At 41.6% G+C, this 24786-nt stretch overlaps 1 protein-coding gene across 9 annotated transcripts in view; it reads left to right on the forward strand.

The window, feature by feature from the left end:
* cntn1b (contactin 1b) overlaps nucleotides 1-24786 on the forward strand; it is a 750295-nt gene that overhangs the window by 290636 nt on the left and 434873 nt on the right. For all 9 annotated transcript variants that reach the window (XM_072552560.1, XM_072552558.1, XM_072552559.1 and 6 more), the window contains one exon: nucleotides 17898-18040. In XM_072552560.1, coding sequence (XP_072408661.1) covers nucleotides 17986-18040 — 55 coding nt within the window. In that variant the 5' untranslated portion in view covers nucleotides 17898-17985. The remainder of the gene's footprint in view (nucleotides 1-17897; nucleotides 18041-24786) is intronic.

Here is a 24786-nt window from a genome sequence, read left to right on the forward strand (position 1 = left end):
TGTTAATGCTGACTTCTCTTGTCACGTTCTGATGGTATCCATGGACAATATTATTTGACAAGCTACATCAAAAGTTTGGCAATGTCAGCATCCTGCTGCGAATGTTCACACTTCTCAAACAGCACTCAAATCTGTCCTGTCATCTTCTCACTTGAAATCTCTAAAATTATCATTTTATAAAGCCACGCAACTCTCCAGTAGCCTCACTGTGCAATTGTTCTCTCATTCCAAACATTTCTGAAATCTCCAATAGTTTTTGGAATGTGTTCAAACTTCCACAAAATGTGTGTCATTTGGTTTCACAGGGCTGAGCAAGTTCCTGAGTGTTTCAAATGCTTCTTTGCCTTCCTCAGTCAGAACTACCACTCTATTTCTTTGGCACTGTGACTGTGGGAGTTGACCATATGGAAATCACATTGGCTTTCTCCAGTTGGTGGCTAATGAGCAGATTGGCTGTATGCAGTTGCCAGGCAGAAATCTGTGCTATTGTCTCAGCCCATTGCTCTCCCCCACCAATGGCCCCCTTCTTCCCCCAAACCACCTGCACACTCCAATCTGCCTTTGCAAGTATGACTTGAAGAGGTTAATAGTTGCAGTGTATGGAGAATATGATGCATGACAAAGGCTGAGAACAGGCACACCAGATGGGGGAGTGTGCAGTTTTAAATGCTTATCTACCTTCATCGTGACCATGGAATGGAGGCATAAAAATCGAGGAAGTTGGTAATGGAAATGGCACCTTTCCTTGTTAAACATCATGCAGTCCTCTCCTATTAAACACTGAGCGCCAATGTTCAAATGAATTATGTGAATTAGGAATGGTAGCAAGCCGAGTACTGTGTGCCATTCAATAAGATTTGGATTTGTTTTGAATTTCACATTTCCATCTGCCTCCAATAATCTGGATTTCCTTACCAAACTGAGATTCATCTGTTAAAAATATTTCATGACTCCAACTCTCCTGCTTGTGAGGTCAAGGTTTCCATAGTCGTACAATCCTCTGAGAGAAGAAGATGCTCCTCTTCATCCTGAAAGAGCTGATCCTGTGCTCAAACACTGCGTCTTGTTCTGGACTCCCCTTTAACAAGAAACATCATTTTACATTGACTTTGTCAAAACCATTTCAGTATACTTCAAGCAAGTTGCCCCTAATTCTTCTAAACATCAGTGAGACCAAACCCAGTCTGTCCAACCTTTTCCTCATGATCAACCCAGTCATTTCAGTTAGTAATTTCCTCCCAACTGTCCTCAGCTACATCCTTCCTTAAATAAGGAGAACAAAACCGCACACAGTATTTGAGTTGTGGTCTCATCGGTGTAATGGACAACTGACGTTTCACATTCTTACTTTTACATTCCGTTTCTCTCTTATAATAAAGATGAGCATTTAATTAACCTTCTTAATTATTACCTGTCTGCTGTGAGAACCAAGATTTGGTTGCTCGGTGTTCTTGTTCAATCTCCATATCAACAATGACCCAACTAATCAAAAATCTACTCTCTCTCACTACATAACTGTTGTCCCTTTCTTCAAGTCTGTTTTTGCTCCTTAGTTGTCCTGGATGCAAAGCAAAAAAAAAGTCAATTTCTAGTCTATTTTAGTAATGTTCACCTATTTAATTACTGGCTGTACCTGCATACCAACTTTTTGCACATCATGCATTACAACACTTAGATCCCTTGGTATTTCAGAATCCTGCTGCTGTTCTCCATTTAGGTAGTATTTTTTGTTTATTTTTTTGTAACAGAGAATATAATGTGGGAAGATGTAAAATTTATTCAATCTGCCAAATGTTTGCCTTGTCACTCAGCCAAGTAGCTTGAAACCTCCTTATATCCTCTTCACAAAATACAATTTCCTATTTTTGTGTCATTTGTAAATTCAGCTCTCATATCTTTGCGTCCCTCCTCTAAGGCATTGATGTCGATTGTAAACGTCAAGGCGTCAGCACAGACCCCTACATCCTAACAAAGACCCATTGTTTGTCTCCATGTTAATTTCATCTGCTGAAATACTTGCTGTCTGTTTTTACATTGATAGCTAGCATCCTGTCATGCTCTTTGGAGGGTTGGTACAGACCTGATAGGCATAATGGCCTCTATCTGCACTGTGGGGATCCTGTGAATGCTGTGCATTTTGTGATCCAGAGCTTTCAGTTTGTCTTTTTGTTATCGTAGTAGACTTTGTTTTGACTGTTGGCGTATTATTAGCTTTTTTTCCCCCCTCTCTGGCTGCCATTTTCTGATCTTCATTTCCCATTTTGCTGTCCTGTCTTGAATCTATCTTTAGTTTCTGATAAAAAGCTTGAAGTTTAGAAAAAAAACAAGGAAAATTACAGCACAGGAACAGGCCATTTGGCCCTCCAAGCCTGCTCCAAACCAGATCCTCTGTCTAAACCTGCCGCTTATTTTCTAAGGGTCTGTATCCCTTTGCTCCCTGCCCATTCATGTATGTAAAAAATAGTAAATAGTTAAGGAATTTAAAAAAGCAAAATCCCGATTTAAACACCACATGTGCCCCTTGTCTATTCAGCCAAGACACAGCATCCTTTCTACGTTTAACACTCACAGTCCCCAATCCCCAATAAACACCACACAGCCCTATTCATCCCTAGTAAATTTTTCAAGCTGCAGAATAATAGCAGGGCAATGAGTATTTCATTGCTAAATTTTTGATGGAACTGAGTCTACCCATTTATGTACCCAGGTGGTGTGAGGCATGTCAAGGGTCCCAGTGAAATTAGTTGGTGTCTGACTTGATGATTTTTGCTGCACGTCATGAACAACTGAGGCCTGTTGTCTCTCCTCCTGTGTGTCTGAGGCCTGTTGTCTCTCCTCCTGTGTGTCTGAGGCCTGTTGTCTCTCCTCCTGTGTGTCAGTGAGCTGACATTCTCATATGATGTGGAGGAACCAGTGTTGGACCAGGGTGGACAAAGTTAAAAATCTCGCACCACCAGGTTATAGTCCAACAGGTTTGTTTAGAAGCACTAGCTTTCTGACCGCTGCTCCTTTATCAGGTAGCTGTGAAGCAGGATCATAACATACAGATTTATTGCTATAAGAGGTTATTACTATAAATTAGGTCTTATGGTCCTGCTCTGCAGCTAACTAATGAAAGAGCACCGCTCCAAAAGCTAGTGCTTCCAAATAAACCTGTTGGACTGGTGTTGTGTGATTTTTAACATTCTCGCATGACTCGGGAGACCAAGGTTTAGGGAAATGATATGTGTGACATGAGGTAATGAAGGCAAGGTAGGGATCTTTGAATAAATGCAGAGGACTGTGATGTGCTCCCATTGTGATAAACTATGACCACGCCTACATGCTGCCAACACAATAATTGTATTCATTTAGATTCCCAGAGATCTTGAAACCCCTAGGCACTGTTCGCAGGAAGGCTCCCTGAGCTTCAGCTGCTGCTGACTTGCAGCCAAGTCCTCTGGCTTAAATAGTTCTCCATAGAGAGAGAGAAAAAAAGAGACCATGAGTCTACTCTCTATTGCACTGAACGCAAATGCTGCCAGTGTGGTTTGTTGAGTAGTTTTGCTTTTCTGAAGCAGTGCATCGACCATGGGAGGAATTAAATCCAATAAAATTGGTCTAATCTTCACTGGAATAGTCTGCTCCTTCCTGACAAGGAAAGTTGCACAGTTTTTGGGTTGTTGGCTCTTCTATCCTTGGGGAATTTAACACTCTCTCTTGTTTTCAGGTGCATTTGATACCTATGAGAGAAAAAAACAGAAGGTCGGTCTCACAATATGTTCCGTATCTTTTTCTTGGTTTCCTGAGGATCTCTGCTCTCACTAGGCTTCGGCTGATCATTTCCCCCATGTGACCCTATACAGTTGAGTGCTGGCATGGTCTCTGCTCTGGAGGACATCGCAATTAAAACTGAAACCTCCTCCTTGCTCAATACCCAATCTTCTCCCAGCATGGGTCACTGTCACAAGGCACAGAGCTATTGGTAGGACAGTTTGCGAATTCATTTGAGGTCCAAGGACAAATTTCAGAGCTTTGGGGAAAGAACGCAAGAGTGGGACTAAATAGCCAGCTCTTTCCAACAGCTGGCAAAGGCTGAGTGGCCCCCTCCTACACCGTATCAGTCTATGAACAAAGCTGGTTGGTGGAAACAAGGTTGTAATATTTGTCTTGGTGTTTTCACCCACTTAATTCTTAAAAGACACTTGCTGAAGGGAGATTCTAGTTTAGAGAGCAGCAAGTCATAGTAGATTTATCTTAGTCTCTTTCTTAATAAAAGTAAAGTCCTTTCCAGCAGTCTCTTGTAATTATACCTTCGACTCCTGATTTTGTGACAGTACCTAAAGCATATTACTTCAGGCTTGATCTTTTATTCCATTCTCCTCTCAGAACCCATAAGAAGGATTAAATCAGGCAGCAGCCAACTGCACACGATTGAAAAGTCGATTAGAATTTGAAATTAAAATTTTACTTTGATCAGAAATGGCGTAGAGTAATTCCCTTGTCCATGGTTTATATATGTCATTTTAATTACTGATATATGGATGGATATCTATTATTTAAATGTTCATTACCCATCAGTAAAGCACAGGCCCTTCTTAATTTTGTCAGTAATTACCCTCATTTTCAAAGAGTATTTCGATTACTGTTTGAGATTGAGGAGATGGATTTTGATCTTCTAAATTGATGCAGTCGTAGCTACCAAGAACGTGAATGTGTGTCAAGTTAATTCAGGGAAGACATAACGAGACGATTTTACTCGGGAGCTGCATGCTGAATATGGAAGTTCTGTGGTTCAGAATTTGTGAATACTTTATGGTTGCACATTGAAAGTATGCCCTTGAAATATAAATTGGAGGACCTCAAGAAATGTCCCATTGTTTCTTGACTCTCTGCATTTAAATGGCTTTCCCTTTGAAACCTTTGGAGCAATGGGATAAAAAGGATATTCTCCGTATGTATGAACAATCTTGCAATGGAGTGTGTTACATCAGGATCAGGTAGAGCATGGGCAAAAACAGCATGACTTACAGAATGTTGCACAGGAACAGACCATTTGGTCCAATCATTTCATATTCATGTACTTATCGAAATGTCTTTTAAACATTGCACTGTACCCACATCTTCGTCTGGAAGTTTGTTCCACGTAGGAAGCGCACACTGTGTTTTAAAAAAAAAGTTCCTCGTGTCTTTCTCCTCTGAACTCGAAAATATTCCCCCCTAGTCTTGAAATCCCCTACCCTAGGGAAAAGGCACATGCCATTTACCTTATCTATGCTCCTCATGATTTTATAAACCTCTAAGGTCACCTCTCAACCTCCTACGCTCCAGTGAAAAATGTCCCAGCCTACCTGGCCTCTCCTTACAACTCAAACTCTCCATTCCCTGCAACATCCTGGTAAATCTCTTCTGAACTCCCTCCATTTTAATAATATCCTTCCTGTAACAGGGAGACTGGAACTGCACACAGTTCTCCAGATGAGACCTCACCAACATCCCATACAACCTTGGAGATACATATATGTAGATAATTAACATGTCATGAACAAATGTGTAAAAGTATTGAAATCACTGCTGGACTTGTAGTTTTGATACCTTAAGGATGAGAGGTTATCTTGCAGCTGCACAAGGTTTTGGTTAGTCCAATTAGGGAATTGTAATCCTAATTCTTACCAGAAGTCCTTGAGAGACAGCAGCATGGATTTACCAGAACCCTGAGTGTTACATTACATGGCAAGCTTGTACAGATGAAGGTTCCATTCTCTTGGAAGTAAAAGGGTACGGAGTGACCTAATTGTGTTTTCCAAGGTATGCAGGGAGCAGATGAAATACCGTATTGATCTCTTGCATTAGACTAGCATGAATTTAGATCAGAAAATTCACTGAAAGTGCTCTCACTGCAGAGTTCAACCTTGCACTGGTGCCAATCCAGAGTCCCAGAATAACACTGTGTTGAAAGTGGCTGTTGAATTCCATTTCTTCACAAGATGTCAAGGCTACCTAGTTTTTGAGTGCTGCATTCCATTTGCAACAGGACAGTCAGAAACTGTATCCAATTTGGGAACATTGCAATCGCAAGATCAGGGAACAGGGTGGACTTCAACACCTTGAAAATATCACTTGTGTAAAAATTGACCCCATATCTTTGAACTAAAAATTTAGCTGTAGATATTTAACTTGTGCAGAAATGTATCTGGTACATGGAGAGGAGCTATTTCTGTCAGTAGTGGGGTTCAGAGCCGGGAGGTAGAGTCCAGAAACACAAGGCAAACATTCCAGCAGCGAAATTCGGAAAGACTCTTACACACACAGGATGATAGAAATTGAACTGTGTTTTACAAATGGCAGTTGATGTTGGGTCAATTATTAATTTATTAATTTTAAATCTTTAAATTTAAAATGGATAAACTTGTGTTAAGCAAAGGGCTGTGCGCAAAAGTGGATACTTGGAATTAGAATAATGAATGGCCCTGATCTCATTGAATGGTTGAATAAAGTTGGGGTGCAAAGTAGCCTTCTCTTGTTCTGAAGTGACAACACTCCTGACCAAAGCTCTCAGGATGATGCAGCGAATAAAGACACTGTGAATTGAAAGTGGCAAGAACAGGTAAAAACAAAACCATTTTTGCATTCTCCCCATGAAAGCAGATTGTTCAGCGATTTCGATTCTGCAAAGAAAATTATGGCTTGTCATTGCTCAGTCCTTGCCCTCCACAATCATAGTGAAGCAGATAGAAGCTAATGTTAGAGCGTGGATTATAGCATAGTGTTGGTGCGACACAGTTCCAGTTCAACAAATTCATCCTCATTTGAGAGCTTAGGTTTACGCGACTGCCATCATCACTGGTGCTCCCTCGCAGACAAGGATGACTCTTTTCCACTTTAAGGGTGAGTCCCTAGGTGGCCGTACAGACTGAAGCGGCTGTAGCATTCTCTGTTACACTTGGGGCACAAGGTGGTTGTGGGAAGGGAATGGGTGGGGTTTGGTGTGGCAACGAGCTCCTCACACTATTTTTCCCCTGGCTTTGCTTTTTTCTGATGAGCTCAACACCTTCCTGGATGCTCCTCCTTTGGTTTGGACGATGTGGGGGGGCCAGTGTTTCCCAGGTGTCAGTGGAAATGCCGCATTTTGCCAGTGAGGCCATGAGGGTATCCCTGTCCACCTGGGGCTGGCTTGCTGTTTCTGAGCTGGGAGTACAGCACCTGCTCGGGTAGTCTTGTGTCAGTCAGGCGGATGATGTGCTCAGCTCCAATGCAGCCGAACAAGAAGGGGAAGGGGTCAGTGCCTCGATGCTGGGGATGTTGGCCTGGTTGATTGGCCTCGACCATAACATTAGAATGACACCACTTTACTAGTGAACTATTGGTTTAGCTCTCTCTGCTTGTCACTGCATTTCTGCTTAGAAGGAATTAATTACTTGCACGTTCCATGTTCTATTCTGACACAAATTGGAACAATGACTGAGCAGCCATCCATGAGAAGGGAGTCACAAAGTTTGCCAATCTGCACAGACTTCAGGCCACGCAATCTGTGCAGCCCAGAATTTGACATGCAATTTATCACTTCAGGTATAAGGATATGATGGAAATGTCACAGGGGATAGCCAGAAATGCTGCTGATGTGCCAATGTCAAACGACAGTCAAAGCTGGCTAAAATGAAGAGGGGCATTGTGGGGATATTTGCTTTCATGGTCCTCTGACCATCTTGGTGTCTTTCTATTGTGCAGAATTTTTTTTTCTTCTGCTCTGTTAATAGGAGCCCCAATCTGTTAAAATTAGCACAGCATTTGCAGTGAATATATTGAGCTGTTGTGTGTTCCTATCCCAAAGTATGATTTTAAGATTTCCCTGTTATGTTCATAACTATCACTTGATCAGATAACAAGGGCCTGACTGTAGTCTGCTGTTTAATTAATCAACTTCGCTGCAAACTTGATTTACCCATTCTGTGTTGAGAATTTTTACACACAATGGTATCCTAGCTTCCTGTTGTATTGTGGTTCCTGCAGGTGATGTAGCAAAGCTTGAATGTTGTTATCATTTGTGATGCTTAATTGCTTTAGAAAGGGAAGTTATTGCCGGGAGTAACTCTATCAGCTTTTTACTCTCTTGCCTTCCCACCTCGGGCAGTATTTAATTAGCGCTGTCAGATTAACCAGATCTAGATATTGCTGAGCTCCAGCTAAATTGCACAATGAATTTGTTGTGTAGCAATTGAGTTGATCCTCAGAATCTGAGTAGGCTGTGGAACTACTGATTGCAAATTAAAATTCTCATACGCCTCTTAGTCACTGGTGTGTAAATGAGTGTCAAATAAATCCAGCAGTAATTATGAAGATGGTAGCTGACAGAATGGGGCAATACTACAGAATATATTGGAGTGTAATCTCAAGTGTGAGCACTTAACAAGGGTGAGTTTCTACTGCAATTTCAGCACCTCCATGCAATATGTGTGAGTTTAATAGCAGTTGACAACATGACTCGAGCGTACTCAAAATTATGACAGTGAAACCCCGAACCTTTCGAGCTTCACAATGCAGGAACAGGAGTATGTTGTTCAGCATGTGAAGCTGGTGATTACATTTGATTAGTCTACAATTGATTGGTGTTTTGACGTAAGTGACCTGTTTTGGTTCCGCATCCTTCCAAATGCTTACCAAACAAAAACCTACCGTGGGCAGTATTATGGTTTTCTTGACCGATCTCTGACCATCTTCAGGCAACTTCCAGATCTCCTCTGCCCTGCGTGAAGACATGTTTTCTGCCATTATCATTGCTCTTATTTTAAAGTCATGGTCCCTAGTTCTAATCTACCCCACTATAGGATGAATTTTCTCTCTTCATCTCTATCTTATTAAACTCTTTAATAATTTCTTATTTAGATCACTCATTAGTCTTTTCGCAGATGCTGCCCTGCTATATGTAGCATTTCTGTTTGGCAGAATGAGGGCTTTTTGAGTGGTTTCAGTCTCAGTTTGCTGGAGCAGAGACACCTTATGGCTGCAATGCTTCCTGCTGTGACCCAGTGACATCAGCAGAGCTTCTGTTAAAAATGGGGTATAAGACGATGAATCAGCTCTCTAGGAAGTTAAGAAATTTGCTTCCATTCCTGTCCAGTGGAATAGCTGTATGTTAAACAACAATTTCATTTGCTTCCTCTCAACTTCTAGATGTAGAAAATGTTGTATGTGAGTTATTGATTGGAAGCCTCCCTTAGGCCTCTCATTCCCCACTCCTAGCGTTGCCATCTTCCACTCCCTGCTCTCAGGCTTCCAGCCTGTACTACTCTTACACTTCTATTCTCTGGTGTATGATACAATGCTTGAAAGATCTCTTATATGGCTTGAAGGTAAAAGACACAGGGTGGTGGTGTTTTTCAGTCTGGAGGCCTATAACCAGTGTTGTGCCAAAAGGATCAGTGCTGGGTCCATTGCTTTTCATCATTTACATAGATGGGTTGGAAGTGAACAGAGGAGGTGTAGTTCGTAAGTTTGGACTTATACATTTAATGTTAAGGTCCTGGGGAGTGTTGCTGAACAAAGAGACAGGTTTTGTGTACAGGTTCACAGTTTCTTACAAGTGAAGTCACAGGTTGATAGGATAGTGAAGGTGTTCAGTATGATTTCCTTTATTGGTCAGAGCATTGAGTGTAAAAGTTGGGAGGTCATGTTGTGGCTGTACAGGATATTGGTCAGGCCACTTTTGGAATATTTTGTGCGATTTTGTTCTCCTTTCTATTGGAAGGAATTTGTAAAACTTGAAAGGGTTCAGAAAAGATTTACAAGGATGTTGCCAAGGCTGGTAGGTTTGAGCTATAGGGAAAGGCTGTTTTCCCTGGAGCATCAGAGGCTGAGGGGTGACCTTATAGAGGTTTGTAAAATCATGAGTGGCATGGATAGGGTAAATAGGTCTTTTCCCTGGGTTGTGGGAGTCCAGAACTAGAGGGTATAGGTTTAGGGTGAGAGAGAAAGATTTACAAGGGACCTGAGAGGCAACTTCATTCCATCAGCCATGATTGAATGGTGGAGTGGACCCGATGGGCTGAATGGCCTTACTTCCACTCCTATGTCTTATGGTCTAACCTTTTCACTCAGAGGGTGGTGCGTGTATGAAATGAGCTGCCAGAGGAAGTGGTGGAGGCTGGTACAATTACAGCATTTAACCAATATCTGGATGGGTACATAAATAGGATAGGTTTCAAGGGATGTGGGCCAAGTGCTGGCAAATGGGACGAGAATAATTTAAGATAGCTTATCGGCATGGGCGAGTTGGACTGAAGGATCTGTACATCTCTCGGACTTTTTGACATGGGCCATTCATTGAACACACAATCTCAGCTGATTCTTTTTCTCCTTGGATTAAAGTTCCAATCAGATGGCGAGTGTTTCTGAGGCAAGTTTGCGGGTGATGGGTGTTCCCTTGCTGCAGCTGTCTTTGTCCTTCTTGGTGGTAGAGCATTGGGTTTGGAGGGTGCTATTGAAGGAGCCTTGTTGATTTGCTGTTCATTTGACCTCTGTTAATGTGGTAGGGAGTGAGGGGCTGGTGAAGGTATGTGTTGACTCCCAACATGGTGGAAAACTCAACTGGCTGAAACTGTAGAATGGTGCAAAATATTTCTAATACAAGTTTATAAAGGATCAACTGTCCTCTTTACTGGTGGCAGAAGATCATATGACCGTTCATATGGCATCATAAGTCTTACCTTTTAATATTTTGAAAAGGTTGCAGTCCAATATCTTGAAAACTTCGCCAGTAACATTTCACTTTTTTTCAAAGCGTCATTCATTGAATTTGAAATTGTAATTTCAAAAATCCTGGGTTGTGTTAAATATTGAAGGATTGAAATTACACTGAAGTGGGAGATAGATATGACAGTCATAGAAATAGCGTTGACACAGATCTTCACTCCATCTCGATCACAAGTATTCCTAACCTGAATTGTCCTGCTGAAGACAGTGCTCAAGGCTCACTTAGTGCTGTATCTTTGAGGCTGGGACACTTCAACATCTTCAGGTACTGGGTTTGCTGGCGCAGAAACTTGAACTCAAGTTCTCTGCTTTTTAATTGCCACCTTCAGTGGGTGCAGCAGCAATGTTCATGTTTCTCTGTCACAGCTCACTCCCAGCCTCCAAGGAACAGATAACAACCAGCAAACCTCCATGTGCAGGTAGAACAGTCACACGCTATCCCCAATGCCACGTACCAGAAGGTCTGTGCAGGGTAACCTTTCAAGGCGGGGCTGGGGTAGGACACTACAGCTGAAGCCCGTCTGCTCCGTCCATTCCTTTTTCTTTATTTTCTCTCCCTTGTTTTTTTTTCTTGTCTGTCTTCTTCCTCTTCTGCCAGTGACGCAGAGTGGGGACAAGAGCCTGAAATAGAACAGGGCGGCTAGTAGGCCAGAATGTAGCAGGCATCATTGAGCTCTTTGATCGCTACGGTGTCGAAACAGGCCATTTGGCCCAACAAGTCCACACTGAGCCTCCAAAGAGGAACCCACCCAGACCCATTCCCCTACTACTCTACATTTACCCCTGACTAGTGCACCTAGCCTACACATCCCTGACACTATGGGCAATTTAGCTTGGCCAATTCACCCTAACCTGCACATCTTTGGATTGTGGGAGGAAATCGGAGCACCCCAAGGAAACCCACACAGACAGTCGCCCGAGGCTGGCTTTGAACCCGGGTCCCTGGCGCTGTGAGGCAGCAGTACTAACCACTGCGCCACCTTCAAGCAGCTAGTGGCCTGGGTACAGAGTGAGGATGGTGGGGGGCCTAGGGATGGGGTGGGGGAGGCGGGGAATGGAGAGCCTGGGGATGGCGTGAGGATGGGGACAGGGCGGGGATGTGAGACCTGGGGAACGACAGGCTGGGATGGAGCGGGGACAGGGTCAGCAGTCCCGGAGCAAAGATGGCTTCTGGTTCGCAACAGGTGGAGCCCAGTCAGACCAAGTGGAAGCCCATATAGATTAGATTAGATTACTTACAGTGTGGAGACAGGCCCTTCGGCCCAACAAGTCCACACCGCCCCGCCGAAGCGTAACCCACCCATACCCCTACATCTACATCTACCCCTTACCTAACACTACGGGCAATTTAGCATGGCCAATTCACCTGAACCTGCACATCTTTGGACTGTGGGAGGAAACCGGAGCACCCGGAGGAAACCCACGCAGACACGGGGAGAATGTGCAAACTCCACACAGTCAGTCGCCTGAGGCGGGAATTGAACCCGGGTCTCTGGCGCTGTGAGGCAGCAGTGCTAACCACTGTGCCACCGTGCCGCCCATATAGAAAGACTGTAACATTTATCTCTCTAGCTTTATTTCTTATTTTCCTAACGTGTACTTACACTACATTACAGAGATATATAATAACTCTCTTCTTTATTTTTGTATCTAAAATTTGTACATAGGATGGTGCAATGAGGCTGGCACATTGTACACTTTTCACTGTAGTCCTGTTCTTTTGTAACTTGAGAACGTGCGCCAATAAACCTAAATTGACTTAGATTTATCCGAGTGTCATATTCTTTTCTGACAAATCTTTTCTCCTCTTAACCTGAGATTAAAACCTGCAAACTGGAAATTACATTGGAGTTTTAAATTAGCCATTGCAACTGACAGCAGTAATCCTTACTTATAATTAGGCAAATGTGTGAGAAAGCTTAGCATAAAATTAAGTTGATGATCTGAATCGTTTTGCTCATCAGGGAATTTTAATGAAAGTGCAGGTATTAAAATATGGAAGACATTCTGACACTCACAGCTCGAAATCACGCTGTAAAATAATAGACAAATGGCTTCACACATTCATCTTGCTATCATTTCTGGCAGAGGATTACTTGTTAATTTACTCAGTAATGGAGAGAAATATCATGCTGAATACATCGGGCAGTTCGGAACTGTTCAACCTAATTTAAAGGCCCTAAATCTATGGTCACCTTGAAGCAAAACATGGGTTGCGATATTTTCTCAATGATGAGCAGTTGTAAATTTTGCAAACATAACATTGTGAAATATCTGGGCAATCTGCCAAATGTGGAAACAGAGTCAAAGCAATTCAGTTGTTTAAAAATAGAGTTTGGTTTTCCAATAAAGTCAGAAGCAGCTTGTACTTGTGGGAAAATCAGACTAATGAGAAGCTAAGCATGTTATTAGGTTGTAGAGAGAGAGAGAGAGAGAGAGAGAGGTTTATGAGATTGTCAAGGATCAGTAAACCCGAGGACTGAGAGAATGCTAGATTTTAACAAAGAATGACGAAGACATTTTATTTTTGATGGAGGAAGAGAAAAGGGAAAATGACAGTGAACTAGCAAGACCCATGAAACAGGTAAAACAGGTAAAGGAAGTGACTGACCATAAAAATGGGTCTCTAAGATACAGGACAAAATGCAATAAAGAGTGGGAATGGCACATACTGTTCAGACTGAAATGGAGCATCAGTGTGATCACTACATTCATTTCCAAGTATTGCTGTATTTCTTTTGCCTGGTTTCCACCCTTTGGCTTTGAGATAGAAAAATTACAATAATCGAGACCTTAAGGTCCCGGTCTCACGATCAATGTGAAATGCATTTCGGTGATCCAGAATTGCTGCCAGCAAGTTTCTGTGGACATAGTGGATGCTTCTTCTTGTGGTTCAGACTAGAAAAGGAGATTATAGTTTTAAGTTAAGGGATAGTAGATTTAAAACCGAGATGAGGAAGAATTCATTGAGGGCTGAAGGGCCTGTACTGTGCTGAATTATCCTCTCAAAGTTTTGTAAATCTGTGCGATTCACTTCCACCAGGGTATGGTGGACTCTGGGATGTTAAGTAAATTTGAGGAGGAGATCGAAGGAATTTTAATTAGCAACAGGTTGAAGGGCTCCAGGGAACAGACTAGTGGAGTTGAGACTGGATGAGGACAACTCTAATGGTGTGAAATGGCAAAGCCTTCTATTCCTGATTGTTGTGTTCATTTGAAGGAGACTTGAAGCTAGAGTAGGGTTTTTGAGCCAGTGTTGAGTTGAGAAGCTGTTTTCAGAAAGCCCCATTCAGTTCTGAACTTGACAGCTGGGAGAGCTGATTGAAATACTTGAGCACTGGTACACCCAGCATGGGGTGAGGAGAATGAGAGGGCATCTCACAATAGTGGCATCTTTGACTAGTTTTGTTTATTTGTACAATATGCCCACAGCTGCCAGGGCAGCACTACCAAGAGGACACTCTGTGGGTCTGTGGCTGTAAGTGGGGATAGTGATGTGGATGGAGACATGAATGGCATCCCTTCCTGAACAGCTTCAAAATGCATGTGTACTTGACTACACCATGATTTGCCACTGGGAGAATGGGAGCACCCCTGGATGTAGCTTTTGTCAAAAGACACCGGACGTAAGAATGTACTCGAGGATTTCTACACCAAATACTAGCACTGAATTGCCAGGGCTCTCACCTTTGAACCCAATACCTTTTGAACTTCTTTGTCTTCCAGCGTGAAAGCAGATGTACAAAAATAATTTTAAAATAGCGTGGATCAAAGAGTCCATTGTGAATGAGGAACTTAAAGAAATGCATGAAATGAAACCGTACTGGAGAAATTAAAGGGACCAAAATATGACACATTCTCTGCACTGGATGACCTGTATTTGAATTTTAAAGTATAGCCAAAGGCTGTACTTTGACATTACAGAATTTTGTACAGACATTCAGTTGTTTGAATATATTCAAGGCAGAGATGGCTAGATTGATGGAATGAAGGGGTGTGGATTAAAGCATGATGGTACAGCCATGAATTTATTAAATGGTGGAGCAAGACTCAAGAATAGTCCCCATGAATTGGAAGGTTGTATACACAACCTCACTATTCATGGTATGAAGGAGTCTTTTACGATCTATGCCAATGGTTTAGTTGAGGGGTCCACGTCTGACATATGCACGTTTGTTGGTAATGCATCATCAGAAAGACAAGTGAGTAGTGAGGGAAACATAAAGTGGCTGCAAAGTGATATAGACGGGTTAAACGAATGGGCCAGAATATGGTAGTTGGAGTATAATGTAGAGACGTTCTGACATTTCCATTCGTTGAGCGAAAAACAGAAAAACTAATCAGACTTTGAAATAGTTTTCAGAGGGATTTAATTGCTGGCTTGTACATGAATCTCAGGAAATTAGCATGCAGGCACAAGAGGCAATTAGGAGAATAAATGATCTGTTAGCCTGACACCTTCACATTTAAGGCTGTCATAGTAAAGGAATCTTACCACAGTCCCATAAGGCCTGGGTGAGTCCAGTAGATACCAGACAATTTTGGTCTCCTTACCTTAGGAAGGATGGGTTTGCCTTGGAGAACAATAGCAATAAAGGTTCACAAAGTTGATTCCTGGAGTGCGTGGGATTCTTCTTTGTGGAGAGACCAGGCCAATATTAGAAGACGACTTTTTCAAAATTCTCCAGCTGTGAGTACACTTTATTAGCCTGGTGGGTAAGTCGGGAATATGGGGTGATACTTTTGAATGGGTCAGCCATTTTGAACTGAGGTGAGGAGAGACGCCTTCACTCAAAACATCACGGATCTATCAATTTTGAAGCCTAGACATTCAGTTGTTTGAATATATTCAAGGCAGAGATGGCTAGATTGATGGAATGAAGGGGTGTGGGTTAAGGCATGATGGTATAGCCATGAATTTATTAAATGGTGGAGCGAGATGTTATACTCTTGCTCTTGTTTCTCTTGTTCCAGAGTTCTGCCCTTTATTTTTCTGGCATTTGTCGTGCAGTAAATCATGTCAAAACGAAAATTTGGCATCAAGCCACCTGAGAAGATTTCAGGACAAACGTCTAAAAGCTTAGCCAAAGCACAAAAAGATTTAAGTAGTCTCTTTGAAAACAGGAGGGAGACAGAAATGCAGATAAGTTTGGGAAGAGGATTTGAGAGCTTGGCAGAGCTACTAGTGTGACAGGATCAAATTTGGAGATATCGGATCAAGTGTCCAGAATTTGGGAACTGCAGATATCCCTGTTGTGGGAGCTGAAGGAAACTGTAGAACCAGAGAGAAGAGAAGCCAAATGGAGATTTGGGGAAAGAAGAGCTGAGAATATTAACATTGAAGCATTGTTTAACTGTGTGCTAGTGCAGGTCTTTGAGCAGAGTGGTTGTAGGCAAATGAAATTTGGTGCGACTCTGAGCAAGGACACTGGAGTTTTGGACAACCTCCAATTAACAGGAGGTAAAAATTGGTTGGCTGGTCGAGGAGTGCACTACCACTGCTCATGTTCCAGGACAAATGGGTATCAGCACCTTTTTAAAGGTTTTGGAGAGGAAACAGAAGTTAGAGTTGGAGGTAATAGTTGGCAAAGAGAGAAGGTATCACTATAAAAAGAAACATGCTATTCAAACTTCTCAGTCTGCACTCATCAGGGCAGATTTGCAAGAGTACTAAATCCCAGAGTCATAGAGATGGACAGCATGGAAACAGATGCTTCAGTCCAACCCGTTCATGCCGACCAGATATCCCAAACCAATCTAGTCCAACCTGCCAGCACCTGGCCCATGTCCCTCCAAACCTTTCCTATTATAAACCCATCTGGTTGCCTTTTAAATGTTGCAATTGTACTAGCCTCCACCACTTCTTCTGGCAGCCCATTCCATACATGTACTACCCTTTGCGTGAAAAAGTTGCCTCTTAGGGCTCATTTATATCTTTCCCCCCTCACCCTAAACCTATGCCCTCTAGTTCTGGACTCTCCCACCTCCGGGAAGAGACCTTGTCTATTTACCCTATCTATGCCCCTCATGATTTTATAAACCTCTATAAGGTCACCCCGCAGCCTCTGACGCTCCAGGGAAAACCGCCCCAGTCTATTCCACTTCTCCCTATAGCTCAAATCCTCCAACCCTGGCAACACTGTGTAAATCTTTTCTGAACCCTTTCACAACATCTTTCTGATAGGAAGGAAACCAGAATTGCACACACAATTCCAAAAGTGGCCTAACCAATGTCCTGTACAGCTGCAACATGACCTCCCAACTCCTGTGCTCAATACTCTGACCAATAAAGGAAAGCATACCAAACGCCGCCTTCACTATCCTATCTGCCTGCGACTCCACTTTCAAGTAGCTATGAACTTGCACTCCAAGGTCTCTTTGTTCAGCAACACTCCGTTGGGCCAGTGTATAAGTCCTGCTAAGATTTGCTTCCCAAAAATGTAGCACCTCGCATTTATCTAAATTAAACTCCATCTGCCACTCCTCAGCTCATTGGCTCATCTGGTCAAGATCCTATTGTAATCCAAGGTAACTTTCTTTGCTGTCCGCTACACCTCCAATTTTGGTTTTATCTGCAAACTTACTAACTATACCTCTTATGCTCACATCCAAATCATTTATAGAATTGATGAAAAGTAGTGGACCCAGCACCGATCTGTGTGGCTCTTTTCCCCACAGAGGGTGGTGTGTGAATGGAATGAGCTGCCAGAGGAAGTAGTGGAGACTGGTGTGATTACAACATTTAAAAAGCATATGGATGTGGGCCAAATGATGGGACTGATTTATTCAGGATATCTGGTTGCCCTGGACAAGTTGGATCGAAGGGTTTCTGTGCTATATTCATCTATGACTCTTCATACTCTGTCTCCCAGTTTTTGTTGTGGCAAAAATGTATCAATTCACACTTAGGTGTTCTATAGGAATGTGCTGTGTTGGGGGGATTGATCCGCTGTTGAGATGGGTATTTAAGGAGAGCGTTGATATGCTGTAAGGATGTGTTTTAGTGAGAAGAATTAAGATTAGACAGTCTAAATAGCCTTTCTCATGACTACCTTTCTTTGATCCTACTGTGATTTAAAATAACTTGAGTCATGAGGACATTTCATAGCCTGGTGAGATCAACCTGTGACAATATTGGTGTTTATTTTATGCTTTGTGTCATTTTGCAGGCATACCAGCGACTGAACAATTGAGACAACTGGAGCAAATTCTCCCCGGCCTTGAAATTAACGCCATCGCTTTGAACTAGAACCGAGAATGTGGTTCCTGTTGAGTCATTTTTTTGCATTGTCATTCATTTGCTGCTTGGCAGGTAAGTTGAGCGTTGGGCATGACACTGACACGTGAAGGGTTTTCTGCTGCTCCCCTTGGCATGATTTCAGATGCAAAACACTTCAAGGTCAGCATTGAATTTTCATGAAAAATGTAATCTTTGCACCTACAGCTTCCGTTGATGGCTGCGTTCCCGAAGCCTGAAGATGGGGGAATGTGTGGTTTTCGATGCTCATGCTCTCAAAAAGGATGAACTGAATAGTGAAGGAATTAGGGTCGCTATTGAAACATAACCTTTTTACTCTCTGTTTGAACCGTTGAATTTCCCGGTGCCCATGACTTCCTGTGTACTTGATACCATTTCACATTAAAACCTCTTCTACATGAGCACAGTGGAATGTGGGTGGAAGTAATCCTTTCACAAAGCCTGTTGGATTCATTTCTTGATGTCTGACTGATAACTTAGACATCTATCTTGCTTACTACTATACCTTGGGGTTTTCCAAGTTCTTGCATGAGGCAACGGGCCAGTATAATGTGAAAAATAGCCTGATTCCCTGAACATTTGCAGCATCTTTTATTTTCATTATAAAATCACCGCAAAGCAGAAAGATGATAATTTGTTTCTTCATGGTGTTGTTTGCTTGTACAGAGTACACATCAATTATGGATGCAAAGATGCACCAAGCCTTAAAAAGTTGTAATGTTCAATTTGACGTGAGCCAAAAGCAGGCAGATCATCAGTGTCACCAGCTGACGCTTTGAATGTTCTGTGAATTTGTAACTCCATTCCCAGCTGTCACCTTGAGGCCAGTATCTAGTCACTGAATTGTAAAAATGCTTAAGAAAACAATTGCTCAGGGAATCATGCCTCAACGTCAAGCTTTTCCTTCACAAAGTAACCCGAGGGACTGCTCATTCTTTCTGACATTTATTTCAAGGCAGGTAAAGATCATGAAGTGAATTTAAGTCAAAGTGAAAATGGACACTGTTTAGTCATCACTGGCCATTTCTGAACTGCATCAGTGCCCTTAATGTCCAGAGTTAAATTAATATTATGAATGTATACAAAAAAATGCAATGAAACATTAGTACATCATTGCAAAAAATGTAAAATATTGGATGGCCAGTGTAAAAGTGGGTACATAAAGTGTCTCGTGAATGATATTTTGGGCCCTGCTGAACATACTGAATATTTTCACATTGACCCAAGTTCAGATGCCGAACTTTGGAAAGATCTTTAAACAGCAGGAAGCATTTGTTGGAAAAGTTGTGTTACAGTGATGGTAAGTGGGATGATAATTTTGGCAGATTGGACTAAATGAGTATTGCCGTTTGTCTGCCAATAACAGACTATGTACTGGGGAAGGTTGTTGGGAACGCAACACATGCAGGACACAGTATAGTTTATATCTTAGGTTACATTGTAAAAATAACAACTGACTGCCATTTGTCATATTGCCATCCCCAGTGCTGTCAGGGAATAAACAAATCACTGTTGGCGTTGGAGGTGTTCTCCATGGAGCCTAGCTTATGTAGCACTTACATCCATTAAGTTTAACTAAGTCTTAAGACAGATTTGTGTGCATCTGGCTATGTTCCATGTTGTTTCCTGTTGAATGTCTCCTTGCTGTGATCTCTCTCTCATAATGTCAGAGCTTTTTAGACCCAAAATGCAACTGTGTACTTTTATTTGATAGACTGTATTCTTCTAAACTTTGTGCTCCTTGTGAAGATGCGAAGACAACTGGTTGCTATGCTATGAGTGTTTGGTTGCTATGAAATGAAGTCTGTGACACAGTAAAGGATGATAGAAGGGAGAAATAGATATGGATGAATAAGTGGAAAGTCACAACTACTCAGGAAGTTGTGTTCCCAGAGATTCATCTTACATATTTGTGACATATGTAAGATTCAAGTTGCATGTTGCAAGACATAATCTAGACCAACATGAATGAGAAGTTAATGAGAAAGGCCCTGCTAATTAATAATGGATGTATTTAAGAATACAGTACCAATTCTTCTAGATCTTTAGCATCAGTGAATATGTATTTGTGGCTTTTTAAATCTGAAAATGAAATATACACCTGTTTTTATGGCTTGCATTGTTTATTCTTGGTGGTTTATGGGATATATGTGTTTTTTAAAAACATATCTCTGAGTTGACACGGGTCTTTGTTTTAGCACATTACCAAGTCCTTACACACCTGGTGGAAAGTTATCCTGTCTTGCTTCCTCAGTTCAGTGGTAACTTGAATTCTAGAATTCTTGGTCAATCAGTTACTCAAGTAGACAATCTCACATGTTGATGATTAGTTGATAGTTTTATTCTGTCATGTTGAATGTTATTTTGATTTTTCAAAACATTGAAGCCGTTATCAGCACAAACCTAGGATTTCCCACTGCAAACAGGTACTGACAATTAAGTAAGGCATTGGCTTAAATTCTAACCTGAATAATATCTGAACTAAAGCTATTGGTTAAATTTATATTTATTTGTTCCCCTGCTGTACTGTGTTGCTGAGTTGTGAAACTAAGTGCAGATCCACCATTCTGATCAAAGATATGTAGACCTTTTTATTGGCAAATTTTACTGACTGTATTGTTTAGAAACACTAACTATTCCCAAAAATGTACAGGCCAGATACAAATTTGTATGAATTGGAACTAAATTTAGGTGTTTTAGGTTTTAACAAACTTTCCTACACGGTTTCTCTGAGTGTGAACTAATAAGAGCACAGTCAGGGTTGTATTTCACCTGAAACCTCACTGATCAGTGCAACAAACATCACATCTCCCCAACTGAAGGGACTTGGAAATGAAATGGAATGATTAAGAAAGGTGATGAATCAAAAATCCAATGCACAAACGAAAGGATTAGAAAGGATGATTGATTTGAGAAGATGGAAAAGCGAGAGAAAAAGATGATTTAAATGTTAAATCTGATGTTTTACAAAATTGCAAAGACTAACTCTGAGAGGGTGGTTGGACGGCATTGAGCAATTATTACACCATGCAAGGTTACTTTTCCACCTTTGAATGTAGTATTAATGCAAGAAGTGCTAAAACTATACTTTGTATTAATAGAGTTGTTGTATTGAGTAATGTTGAACTAGGCAGACGTGGTTACATCAATGTCAACATTGAAGCTCAAACGCAATTTTCCAACTCTATCATTATGACTTGCGGAGCTATCTGCGGCCTTTATTTAAGGAGAAGAGACAATCTTCTTTTGCCAGGGGACAGCACATGAAACGTTTTTGAACTGTACAGTTGAGTTTGCCAGTTGTGAAAAACACTTTATTTTACCACCTAAGAAATGGTATTAATTTGTAAGGTGAAGGGTAGTTCCGTGTCATGCTTTTATTACATTTTGTAATATTGTCTGCCTAAGTAGTAATCTATGAAGTCATGTTGTGAAGTTTCCATTGTGTGAACCATGTCCTTGTTTATTTGGATCAAGACTGATGTTTATGATTCATTTCATGAGGGCTCATCAGCCTGATCAGAACTTGGAATATTTTGTGCTTCCTATCATCCTGTGAGGAAACCTATTGAAGCATTGTAGCTCAGGGTGTGTTCCACGTGACTTGTTTGTGCCAAAAGATAAGATTTACAGGAATGATTTGTGAAGACAATGATCTTATTCACATTAAATCTCCCTATCTTTTGTAGCTGTCTCTTGCTGTCTACCATGTCATGAAAGTTATGCTTTTGAAATAATTTTTCTTTATTTTTCTGCCTTTATATTCTAAGTTTTTTGGTTTATTTTTCTATATTTTAAGATGGCTGTGGAGAGTGGCAACACAACATGTAACTCTTGTCATTCTATGTAGTGACAAAATAGATGTGATAATTAATAAAACAAATCAAATCAATTTAAACTAATCACACACTTGATTTTTGGCGCATTTTCTATCCAAAACACTTCCGTTGCTTATTACAACTTTTAACAGAAACAGTTATTTACTAAGTTATCAAATATCTGTGTCAGGCTGTGTAGAGTTCCATTTCAATGTCAACCAACACTTGCCCCTTCCAATCTGCAACACCACACAGTTTCTTGGGTAATGTTTCACAGGTCCCCTGTATCTTGTCCAAAATAGAATTGTTCAACTCTGTGTGACTTCAGCATGAAGTAACAGAAATGGCTCTGGAATATTGGATTGAACATGATTGTGCAGCTCAACTCAGAGGAGATTTTCTTATGGAGTTTTATTGGACTTCTAATCAAATGGCGTTTGTTTGAGGATGGGAGATAATTTATTGTTGATACTAATGACCTATTTTTCTGTGATATCAGTCAGAATTGGGCCTCTCCAGTCAGATGTTAAACAGATACTGATGCTTTGTGATCTTTCTTCTGTCTGTGAGCTACTAACTGTTGCTAGTTAATAATTTTAAAATCAATAACGTATTGTTTACAGGTTTTAGCGAATGTGCTGCAGCATCACTGTGTGGGTGAATAATTCTTGTTCATGTGGTAGAACCTCCTTCATGTCTATGTGGTTCAATCATCAGTTTCAGTCCCTTGGCTACCGTTCTGACCAAAGGCTTTGTTGGTCACAGGCACATGGGCCTTACCCATATGATCTATCTACCCAAGTCTGCCAAGAAGCACTGGTGGCTGTCAATCTGTGATTTTTGGTAGGACATCATCAGGCAAGGTTTGAATCCATTGTTTTAGTTTTGTACAGAGCAGACCCTAGATATAAAATGATGATGTGCAACAATTCGGTTGAGCGTTATTGGACAGGCTTTGGGTCAGTTTCACTTCAGATATTTTTAGCAGAAGAAATAACAAAGGGAAACTGATTTTGTGCAAAGGGTGTACAACACAAAATCCCTGCACAATGGTTAGCATTGCTACCTCTCAGCGCCAGGGATCTGGCAGTGCTTCCACCCTTGGGTGACTGTCTGTGTGGAGTTAGCGCATTCTCCCCATGTCTGTGTGGGTTTCCTCTCACAGTCCAAAGATGTGCAGGTTAGGTGAATCTGTCATGGGGAATGTGGGAATTTGAGGGGTGGGTGGGTGGTGTTAGGGTCTGGTGGGATGCTGTTTGGAGGGTCAGTACAGACTCATGGGCTGAATGGCTTCTATCTTAACTATTGAGATTCTCTGATTCTGACAGTATTGGGGACAATTATTAAGTTATGTGCTCTGATGACACAGTAGATATGTGAAATTCATTGAAACAACAGTGCTGGTGAGAAAACTTGTTAAAATAAATTTTCTGTGATTTATTCATGCCTGTAATTCACCTGAGGATGAGAAAGAGTCAGCACAAAGTTTTATATGCTCTTTTTCCATGACTTTGCCATCGCTAATTGTGCATTGGAGACTTCCTACACTCAAACAGCTTTTCTGATTATCAGTGAATCCTGTCAAGATGGCGATATATTTTCAGGGGCCAACCAAACTGCTGAACTTTTTTCACTTCATGACCATTCAGACCATTTCTTATGGAATACAACAAGAAGAAGGCTATTGATGCTCCTGAAGCTCATCCATCTACTTTTCTAGTTTTGTGTCTCTGCTCAGGTTAGTACCCAATGAAGAGCAAAGTATTTTGAGCACCCACAACATTTGCATCTCTTTACTTCCCACACTTACCACTGTGTGTGTGAAAATGTTTCTGTTGTTTGATCTGAATTTCCTGTTTTTCTCTCTCTCTCTCTCTCTCTCTCTCTCTCTCTCTCTCTCTCTCTCTCTCTCTCTCTCTCTCCCTAGCTTCTACCTTTGTTATTGACCTAGACAAATTGAAGTTGTCCTAATGAGATTCTCTTCCAAAATGTGAGCCTGCACAGGGCCAGTCACCGCTGAGTGCGCTGTTTGAAGTTATTCTACTTACAATATCAGGTGTATACTCAGCAGCTTCCTGAACTGTATTGATGAGAATTCAGAATTGATAACCATTCATTGCCAGGAGCCAAATGCTGGTTAGATTTTACTGTCAGAAAACTAACATTCAAAAATGAAGTTTCTCTTGGTGTTACATGATTACGCTCTAATTATTTAGCAGCAATAATCTTGTAGTTGCATTGAATAAGTAAGATAACCTCGAGTTCTGTCGACTGCACAGAGAGGAGTTTGTTTTGGGACCACCAATATCCTTGACACGAGTGTTAGGAATACCACTGTAGGAATGGCTCCCCATCATGTTTGCTCTCTGTGGGCTGTGGGGAGTGGGTGGGTGGGCAGGGCAGTGTATGTGCTTTCATATTTACTGCTCTGTATGTATCTCCCACAGTCTCAGTTGGAGATCCAAGGCAGCTGGTCACTCTGCCACGTGGGATTTGGAAAGTATGCGCATAATAAGATTCCTCTTCCACATGTTATCATCGTGAAAGAGAAGCCACTGAGACAAAGGATGATCGTGGGAGAATAAGTTATTGAAACTGTTATCGGGCTTTGAGTCAAAATGTCTCTGAAGGCAAGAGAACAGGAATCCAAAACTGAACATTGATGCGGGATGTAGAACTTTTTGAATTCTTTAATGGGATGGGGGCACTCCTGGCTAGGTCAGCATTTATTGCCCATTGGTAATTGTCCTTAAGATGAGTGGGAAGCTACCTTGTTGAACTGCTGCAGTCTAGATAGAGTCTCAGTGCTGTGAGGAAGGGAGTGCTGGGATTATTCAATTCCATAACGCACCCCCCCCCCCCCCCCCCCCCCCCCCCCGCTCCCTCACTGGCCTTACCACTCTGTCCTTCTACTTTTCCTTCTCTTCCCCGATCCTCCTCCCCATTTCCTGCTTGCTTTACCCTCGTTCCCTCCATTTCCTC

Source organism: Chiloscyllium punctatum, chromosome 32, assembly GCF_047496795.1.
Source record: "Chiloscyllium punctatum isolate Juve2018m chromosome 32, sChiPun1.3, whole genome shotgun sequence".
Classification (NCBI taxonomy): Eukaryota; Metazoa; Chordata; class Chondrichthyes; order Orectolobiformes; family Hemiscylliidae; genus Chiloscyllium; species Chiloscyllium punctatum.